Source organism: Trachymyrmex septentrionalis, unplaced genomic scaffold (genome assembly GCF_001594115.1).
Source record: "Trachymyrmex septentrionalis isolate Tsep2-gDNA-1 unplaced genomic scaffold, Tsep1.0 scaffold165, whole genome shotgun sequence".
Taxonomy (NCBI): Eukaryota; Metazoa; Arthropoda; class Insecta; order Hymenoptera; family Formicidae; genus Trachymyrmex; species Trachymyrmex septentrionalis.
The window spans coordinates 517,980-527,820 of record NW_017304811.1 but is presented as its reverse complement, the minus strand read 5'-3'; the positions used below and the strand labels follow the sequence as shown (position 1 = coordinate 527,820).

Here is a 9,841-nt window from a genome sequence, read left to right as displayed (position 1 = left end):
ATATGCATATAAAAAATTAATTATAATAAAAGCTTGTGTTTCTTAAAATTCGAGTAACTGAAGAATTAAAATGTCTGTTGTGTGCTATGATTTATTTTGCAGCAATTTTGCGCGCAACCCTTTACGTAATACAAATAAAGAAGAATGTTTTGTGTGTTTTCGTTTTTGATGTACCTTGTGGATTTTATAAGCTATTGGTCTTGTACATTTTTTACATTGGCAAATTGTAAATTTTATTTATAAATATATAAATGAAATCTTTCAATTACATAATATCGTTGAACGCATGTATATGAATATCAACTGGTTTAGCAAGAAGAAAATGTATATTTATATTTATCGATTTCTCATATCATATTTTAATCATGTGTTCTCAGGTAGCGGAGGTATAATGAGTCAATCTGGCTCTCAGGATGATGGCGAGTATGAAGTCATCATTGTCGACGAGAACAATTCTTCAATTTTGGCCGATCACGACGTCACATCGTCTGGACCGCCGTCAACCAAGGTAAGTTAATCTCGCGGAAAAGTTACAATTTACCCGAAATTTCGATGCGATCTGAAAAGTGCAATGGACACTTGTTCTCTACCAAACAAATTCGAAAGAAGTGTGAACATCGAGAAAAATTGAACTGAAAATCTCAGGTAAAAGTTTTGTAAAGTCACATGAAACGCAATTTGATAGTGACAACATAGTCTGATTGGTATAAAAACGAGATAGTTTTACAAAGTTATAACAATTTTGTATTACTTGAGACTGCATGCATTTCGATAGATCAAGAACGTAGACACAATGATTCGATGTTTCAATCTGTCGCTTTACACAGCTCTACGTAACGAGTACGATGTGCGGGTCTTTTTCTAAACTAAAATTCAACTCCATTTCTTTCAATACTGTCCTGAGTATCTTTCTCTTGTGCTCGATAGTTACTAATAATATTCACAGCAGCGAGACTTTAGCACTCTTCCATCACGCACGATCTTATGGGATATCCACCGCAGTAATGACCAAATAATTTGTGCTATCGCACAATGCTTTGCACTAATTTATCACGTGTATTATTCGTCTTTCGATGACGATTTATAAAGTTTTTACTTCAAAATATTGAATACATACTGTGTAATTACGATAGATCAGTTCATAGGTAGCTACATTAGATTTACACGTATTAAGATTCTTGACAAGGTAAATTTACATTCATCCTTAAATGTTGATTTTAAATTAGCAATTTTACAATTATGATATATTTTTGTCTGTCAGTTCCTATTTTACGACCCTTAAGTGTAGTATTCGATAGTTGATTTTCCTAATACAATTACGTGACTTCGAGACCTGCCGTAGTTGAAGATCTCTTGTAATGCCCAGCATGTAGTGTTCACTTATCGATTGATGTCTTGCATCTACGTAGTCCCAGCGTAACGACCGTTAGCTCAATTGTGATTTCTCATAACTATCTCTCGTAACTATCTCTCGCACGTAATATCTATATCTCATTACGAATTCTCTTTGGAAAATCGGCATTACCAGAGCAAAACCCCAATCAACCCGCGAAGTTCAAACACGTAATCGCACTTCCGAAAGTTAAACCACTGTATTTATCTGTAATTCTATCGAGCATGCGATACTCTGACTCTCGAATTTCTCTCATTGTTAACTTCCTCTGCTTGCATTGCTATGCGTACTAACTACTGGTTCTGAAGGGAGGTCACAGTGGTGTACCTCGGCCGCGGACTATTCTCGAGGATTACACCTCATCAGAACCAACGCTTGGCACTTCTACAAGGTCCGAACCACTGCCACGAAATCTGCAGGTAAAACTTAATTTGAGTACAGATCCGGATGTACGGAGGACGTTGATGGGAGCTCGATTCCCGAATTATGTCACCGCGACCGTCGCGTTTTGGGAGCGATCAGATATAAATGTATTTTTAATTATTTTAAATTTTCTCACTCCGTAAAAGAAAATGCGAGAGGATACGCAACGGTACAATAATGCCCATTTGACGGGTACAAGAAAGAGAGAGCGATATATATATCTTGATTCATATCTTTTTGGATGCTTATGTAATATTGGTATAATGTAAAATAGCGGTCCTTACACGCGTATAACTTTTGTCTTATACTAGAATTAACAAGTTCGCTAACGAAGCTTGAATACAGAAGCTTGGTTCTTTCTTTCTATAATATATTAGTTGATTGCGTAGTAATGGTGTACTATTAATTGCATGTAATGAAGTAAGTACATGGCACGCGAGAGTATATCATGAAGTGTGACTGTATGAAATTATCTTATGAAATGTTTTTGTAATAAAATATAGCTCTATAAACTTTCATTAGTAACTGACTTTAGCATCGTAGTGAGATTCCTAGGCCTGGAAATACGTTACATCTGAATAATTTTACATAATAACGATCATTAAAAGGAGTTCCGTGTTAATCTAATAAAATTCAGCAGTATGAAAAAATAAAAACGCTTTTAAATATTGTCGTTTACATAACGGTTAAAAAATAATTTCTGTTTTATTATAAAAATATATAAATCTTTGATTCATGAATCTTTAATCAATTCTTTCTATTTAAAATATCTCAATATTTTTTAAATAATTTACGATTGCTTTTAATTGAAATAGAAAAAAGTCTAATGTTTCATTCTTCCCTTTATTTTAATCGACTTTCTCTCAGAGCAATGACTCCAGTGAGGAAACAGTACATCGTAGCAATATCACTGCGGACCCGAGTCCTTCTGAAGTTACTACCGACAATGAAAACAAGCACAATTCTTCCGAAGAAGCCTGGACAGATGTAAATCTTAATGAAGACGGTGATACGATGCCTATTACAAATCCAAGAGAAGATCCGCGTAATATTCACAATATTGCACACTCGCGTGGTAAGAGTCAAATCAGCTATGGTACCATTACACACTTGTGATTGATTATACAGTTCATAAGATTTCTGTTTCTCAACATCTAAATAGTGATTCTTATATGTTTTCAGCTGCTGAGAAAGAACATGAAAGTAAAAAGTTCTTACAGGTTTTGAGAAATCAAAGACTTTTTAAAAAACACTACAAATTTAAATTCATTTTTTATAACTTTTTTTTCTTTTGCAGTAAAATACACAAAAATCGCAATTCAAATGTTGAGAAATAGAAAGCTTGTGAATCAGTGTAATTTTTTTTTTACATTAAATATTACCTATCAATAAATTTTATTTTTTTAATATATCACTTAAAGTTGTACATAAAAGGAGCTTCGTACCTAACATTTATTTTCATATATTGTAAAACAATATTTAAATTTTTTATAATTATACTACGAATTTACGTTATTACATATAAAATTGAAAACAAAGTTTTAAGAATTAAAAAAGTGATCGAATTTTTTGGAGAGTATAATCCTTTTTTAATAAAAAGTTCTGCGAGGAACACTTATTGCTTGTTGAGAAACAAAATTGTTGATCAAAATTTGTTGTTTAATATAATTAATCTCATTAGAAGAATTCTTTTGCTATTTGGTAAATAAGGCAAAATATTCTAAAATATAATTCTAAAATACACAGGCGACATGCAAGACAGCGAAGGCAACGTTCTCGAACAAGAAATGCTCGGCAACGCAGAACGTGGGGAGAAACCGTCGGCGGAAATCTCTGTGGTGCGAGTTCCTGATCGGTTGGTAGTAACTGCAGCATCCCCGAGAGCCGATGAATTGCCAATCAAAGGTCTGGTTGATCATTTACCTGTACCAACACCTTCTCGCGAAGCCTCTCTCACGCAAAAGCTGGAAATGGCTTTGGGTTCGGTTTGCCCCCTCCTTCGAGAGATCATGGTGGATTTTGCTCCCTTCCTGTCCAAAACACTTGTTGGCTCCCATGGTCAAGAATTGTTAATGGAAGGAAAAGGTACGAGCTGCAAGGGTACGTCGAACGTACAATCATTCTTCTGTGTTCGATGTTTGCATGTTGCATATGAATTAAGAAAACGTTATGAGCAAGCTAAGACAAATTTTCTTTTCGAGTATCATTTTCTTCAAATATTATTTGATATATATGTTTGTGTGTGTGTGTGTGTGTGTGTGTGTGTGTGTATGATTTTAGAATAGTCTATATAAATTGCGTTATAAACACCGTAGTTTTATTATGTACGCGCTTATGAAATCCGTAAAAGGAAAACAGCTCTCACATTCCACATTTTACGCGCGCGTAATATGATATAGAATGTTTGAGGCTCGATAAATAAAAAAGATATATTTTACGTTGGATTTTATTACACGGAGAACAGTCGTAGTATGGTCTATGTTTTCTAAGCGATGTCGAGATATATCACGTCCACGAATAAAAAAGAATGAAGAATTAAGGAATTAAAAAAAACAGCACAGTTTTACATAGATATATTTTCCGAAATAATAAATCAAATTATTCTTTGTTGTTTCTCGTTATATTTTATTGCGGTAAAATGTTTATTGCAAATATTTAACATATTGCTAGAATGCTCCATTTTTTGTTATTTTATACTCTTATTATCGTCTCTTTTTCTAAACGTTGTACATTATTTTGAATAAATTTATTATTCAATTCGTAAACATATGTATGACAAAACCAATGTTCGTTATTAAATATTCCGAGATTGATGTATTATGAGCGCTTTAAAAGATAAAATAGCGACCATAAAAATAAGAATTCAACAATGTTGTACGTGTAAAATATTTAAAATCGTATATTTAGATATGCTCGCGTGATAAATAAAAATTTAGAGTCTTTCTAAATGGGCATACTTGGCAGGACTTTCGTCACTTTTATGGTATTTCTATCTCTGGTATTTCACACCGAGTATTCAAATTAGTCACTTTATGATTTCGCTTTAGGAAGATGGTCAGCGTATTCTAAGTAATCGCTCACCATTAGTATTCAGTATGCGCGTAGAGAGACTACGATGATTCTCGCAGATTTTATATTCAAGGAACGTAGCGTGTGATGGGGTTTTGCAACGTATCGATGTACTTTATTTTTAACAATATCCGCGATACACTATACGGTCTTGGTAAAACGCGACACTATTCGTTTCTTCCGTTTGTCAGTCATTGTTATTCATCGTTTACCGTTCGTTCGTTTAACGATTCCCTGTTTGTAATTTGCCAGGTTTAACAACATTTAAGAACAGCAACTCCGTCGTGGAATTGGTTATGCTCCTCTGCTCTCAAGAATGGCAAAACTCTCTGCAAAAGCACGCAGGTCTCGCTTTCATCGAGCTCATTAACGAAGGAAGGTAAGACGTTTATTATACGGCTAGGCGCGCAAACAAAACAAAATCAAACTTTCTCGTTTCCCTTCATGAAAATGCTTCCTTGCGTTACACAGGCTGCTATCTCACGCGATGAAGGATCACATAGTAAGAGTCGCAAACGAGGCAGAGTTCATTTTAAACAGGATGAGAGCGGATGACGTGCTGAAGCATGCTGACTTTGAGGTATTGCATGCATTTCTTCCGGTGATTTCATTGCCCTGTAAATAGAACCGACCAGTTTTTGTCGCCAGATCGTTTTCGCGAGTCATTTAATACCGATACGACAATCCTTCTGCTGGAGTATAGATTATAAAGTCAATATAAAAAATACATTAATAATACATTAATATTACATTATATTAATAATACATACTTTTTTCTTGATATTTAGTCACAATGCGCTCAAACACTATTGGACCGTCGGGAAGAAGAACGCATGTGCGATCATCTAATCACCGCAGCACGAAGACGTGATAATGTTATCGCTAGCAGGCTTCTGGAGAAAGTCAGGAATATTTTGTCTAACAAGCATGGCGCATGGGGATACATGGATCCAATGGCTGCAAAGTGAGCGCAAACGTTTTAAATTGATTTTATATTGTACATAATTGTATTCTGTATATATCATATTATTTACGCTATTTACAGATTAGCCGAGTACTGGAAACTGGATGCTTGGGAGGATGATGCACGTAGACGCAAGCGTTTCGTGCACAATCCACTAGGCTCGAGCCACCCCGAGGCTACTCTCAAGGCGGCTCTAGAACACGGTGCACCCGAGGATGCGATACTTCAAGCGCGTGAAGAGTTTCACGCGCATCTCGCAGCCTCGCGTGCACATCAACAGCAATTGCAGTCGACGGATCTTCTGGATGACAGTGAATTGCTGACGGACGACAGGGATCTCGACAACGACTTGACAGGTTGGTCGGCGTTGCCTGATAAACGAGACGCGACAATTTAATGACATATTACTGACCGCGCAAACCGGTTTTATTTTCGTCAATCCCGCGCCGCAATTTCGTTGAAATCGTTATTTAAGTATCGGTCAATTGTCATCTGTTAGTTTAATTTTCTGCATTTAATTTCCAATTTCTATGCGTCATACATTACAAAACAAGCATGCTACCGATAATTTATAGTATGCATGAGTTTAAAATAAAATAAGGAACACAGATAAGAAAGCGTCAAAATACAGTCGAGATCTGAATCTTGGCGCTTAATAATATTTGTATGTAAATTTTTGAATACATCTTCCAGTTATATAAAAATGAGGAAAACTCAATCACGTTTAAATGAAAAAAAATTGCATGTACAGGCAATATGTTATTATTTCATTGGAATGCTGTTTACATGCACGCTGACTGATTATTCGTGTTTTACCAGGTCCAGTGAATATTAGCACGAAAGGGAAATTAATCGCACCCGGTATCGTGGCGCCCGGCATCATTTCCGTTACATCTACAGAGCTGTATTTTGAAGTGGACGAGGATGATACGGAGTTCAAAAAAATCGACAGTGAGGTGAGTACTTAAATTAAAGCACATATGGAAGGACATGATAAAAAGACACATTACTGAATATGCGTCTTTGTCACAATATGCGTTATTTATATAATCTTCGACAATTAGTTGCTTTATCTTGTCTTCTCTTCATTAAGATAGACTATATGTATTTGGAACATTCGCGGTGTTATCTATTTGAAATATAGTCGCCAGTTGTCTTGGCGATAAAACTGTATTTTAATGAAAAACCAAATCGTCAAGAAAGAGACAAAAGTTAAATTTATAGCATTTTCTTATGAGGCTAAAGAATCTATTTAAAAAACATTCGATAGAAGCATTCTATAATTCTATGATATATAATTCTATGACATGTTTCAATTACTTTATTTTGCAATCAACATTTGCAATCAATATTGCAAATGTATTATTATTTTCTAATTTCTTTCAATTCGCTTTTATCGTTTATCGCAAATGCATCTTTATCAGCGTGCATTTAACACTGCGGCTACAGCTTAAAAATGTGTGTGCTAATAGCGTACACCCATTATTTACATATTAAATGTTTGAGGTAATATTTTACGCTGGCCTCTCTTAAACTGACGAACGCGAAAGCCTAAGGTAGCCGCTCATAACGAAGAGTATCAATCATTTCAACCGTCATAGAATTTGAATAAGTGTACGTCGTAAATGATGAGACGTGGCGAAAGCTTCCACGGCACCACTAGTGGAGGTAGATTCTGGCTAGAATTAGTTCGGACGTGTCCCTGTCTATCAGTGTCCATAAGGCACCCTACATTCGTGAAGCTTCTACAATAAAAAAAGAACGAAAGGAAAGCCGAGATAAAGCTGAGAGAGAACTCGAGAGAAAGAAAGAGAAAGAACGAGAGAGGAAGGTGAACTGGAAGAACTAGAAGGACGATTATCATATATCGGTCGTAGATCTCGCGTTTGTATAACTAGGGAATAAAACAAACAGAGGAGGGCCCCATGGGGTCGACCGATCTTCAGGGTCGGCAATTATGAGCCCCCCGTGGGGCCCGGTATCTGCTTGCCCGCTCTTCCGTCTCTCTTCCTCTCTATCTTCCATCGCCACGCACTAACTATGTATGTATCGGTGGCATAGGTGAACAAGCTTCTCACAGAAATATACTGAAACTATCGCATTTTCCCACCTAGTCGATGAACATCACTCAGGGAAGTCATGTGTCTAGCGCGGTAAATAAAATTTGTAGTACCCATACTGAGAAAAAAAATTTCCAAGAAGAAAAACAAATAAAATAAATTTTGATATGAATCAGAATTCTGATTATCGCAATTGAATTTCTAGTTATTTCGATTAGAATGTTTAATAGATTTAATTACCTTATAAGCACATACAATATTCCTGTAATGTTATATGAATATTATGTATTCTTTTTAATATTTATGTAATATTCTAAGAATATTGTCTTGTAAGGTACAAGCGTTTAACTTACACATGTCTAATTGAATCTAATGAATATCACAAGATTTTTTTCAGTTACACCTCGATGAATGTGAATTAATAATTAAATATGTAATTTTACCCGATAAATTCGATCATCTTGTAAACGATCATTAACTTCTTCGAATTGTGTTATTATGATAACGAAATTTTGCATTGTCTATGAATTTATATCACGATGTCAGAAATTTTATCAATTCCATAGGATCAGTCTCTTTTAACGCCTGCAGCGACGTTCCTCGTTAGTTAATAAATAAAATATATTCGATGTCCTCCGCGCGAGAGACTCTCAGTAATCGCTCGCCGACGATCGTATCTCTGTGTTTCTCGGGGGTATGCATAAGGATTTCGCAGTGTCCACCTGTCGTCTCCGTTATATCTTGACCGACGGACTTGCCCATGAATAGGACATACGAACTCATTCAGGCTCTCTTAATTGGAATCCTTTTTAAGAAGGAACGCTGAGCGCACCTGGAAGCAAAGAGGGAAACAGCGCGAGAAGTGAAGAAAGACAGGCAGACAGATAGAAGCAAAGGAGAAGAAGAAAGCAGAGATAGAGATGAGGAGGCAAGGCGAGAGGAAGAATAAGAGAGAGAGAAAGAGAGAGGGGGAGAGAGAGAGAGAGAGAGAGAGAGAGAGAGAGAGAGAGAGAGAGACCGGTCGTTCACGATCGAGACACGCTCATTAGTCGAGGATGTCCTAAGGGTAGGCGGGAGGCTTCGTCGAATTCGTAGGCGATGGATCACTCGATAGTCGAGCCAAGACTTAAGCGATCGTAATGCGCGGCCGCAGAAGAGGATGCACCCAGGAGTGGCCTCAGGGAGGGACTGCATATCGGGCCGCGCGCCGCTGCACCCTTTTGTGCGTATCTCTCCTCATGAGTCTCCTCCACCGCCGATCGCGCCGATTTCTCCCTTCTTCCTCCTTCACCTTTTATAATGGCCCAGGCAAACGTATTTATCGTGATTTATCGTTTACACGGGTTTCTTCTTTCTCTCCCGCCCCACACCGTTCCTCTTTTCTCTCTCTTTCTCTTTTTCTCTCTTTCTCTCTCTCTCTCTCTCTCTCTGTCTGTCCCGCAACGCCGTATGTTAAAGATAGAGGATGCACACCGTGCGATTACGTCGAGAATGAATTATTGATAGTCCGCACGAGGCATTAATATCTAAAACAAATAATCAACGATACGGCCGCTCTTTCGCAAATGTACTTTTCGCCTCTAATTTGACGAAGAAACTATATATGCTCTTCTTCTGCCGATTAAATACTGAAGCGCAAAGTCCTTGCAGCCATTCGTAAATTAACGGTTATTTATATTGCGTATCGTATGTGAGATTTATGTCACATAATTGCTCGTGATGATACGTAATAACGATGCGCTGTCGTCGCGACTTGCATACGCTGAAAATTGAGTCGCCACTTGGATTATTCTTAGAGACAGCAAAACGTGAAGTACGGTCGTAAAATAAATAATCAATTTCCTGAGTTTCTTATTAGCATTCATCAAGGTGGAAAGTTATAGAACGCATGTGCTGTTTGTAAGATGTACATAATGTATATTCAAGATATAC

General features: G+C 36.8%; 1 protein-coding gene across 11 annotated transcripts in view; it reads left to right on the top strand.

The window, feature by feature from the left end:
- The window catches only part of LOC108746300 (neurobeachin), a 105,427-nt gene that overhangs the window by 16,556 nt on the left and 79,030 nt on the right, over nt 1-9,841 (top strand). For 6 of the 11 annotated variants that reach the window (XM_018482985.1, XM_018482984.1, XM_018482983.1 and 3 more), the window contains 9 exons: nt 378-508; nt 1,702-1,812; nt 2,684-2,891; nt 3,563-3,916; nt 5,138-5,264; nt 5,357-5,465; nt 5,674-5,849; nt 5,931-6,205; nt 6,669-6,805. In XM_018482985.1, coding sequence (XP_018338487.1) covers nt 378-508; nt 1,702-1,812; nt 2,684-2,891; nt 3,563-3,916; nt 5,138-5,264; nt 5,357-5,465; nt 5,674-5,849; nt 5,931-6,205; nt 6,669-6,805 — 1,628 coding nt within the window. The remainder of the gene's footprint in view (nt 1-377; nt 509-1,701; nt 1,813-2,683; nt 2,892-3,562; nt 3,917-5,137; nt 5,265-5,356; nt 5,466-5,673; nt 5,850-5,930; nt 6,206-6,668; nt 6,806-9,841) is intronic. The other 5 variants (XM_018482990.1, XM_018482989.1, XM_018482988.1 and 2 more) reach the window with 2 other exon arrangements.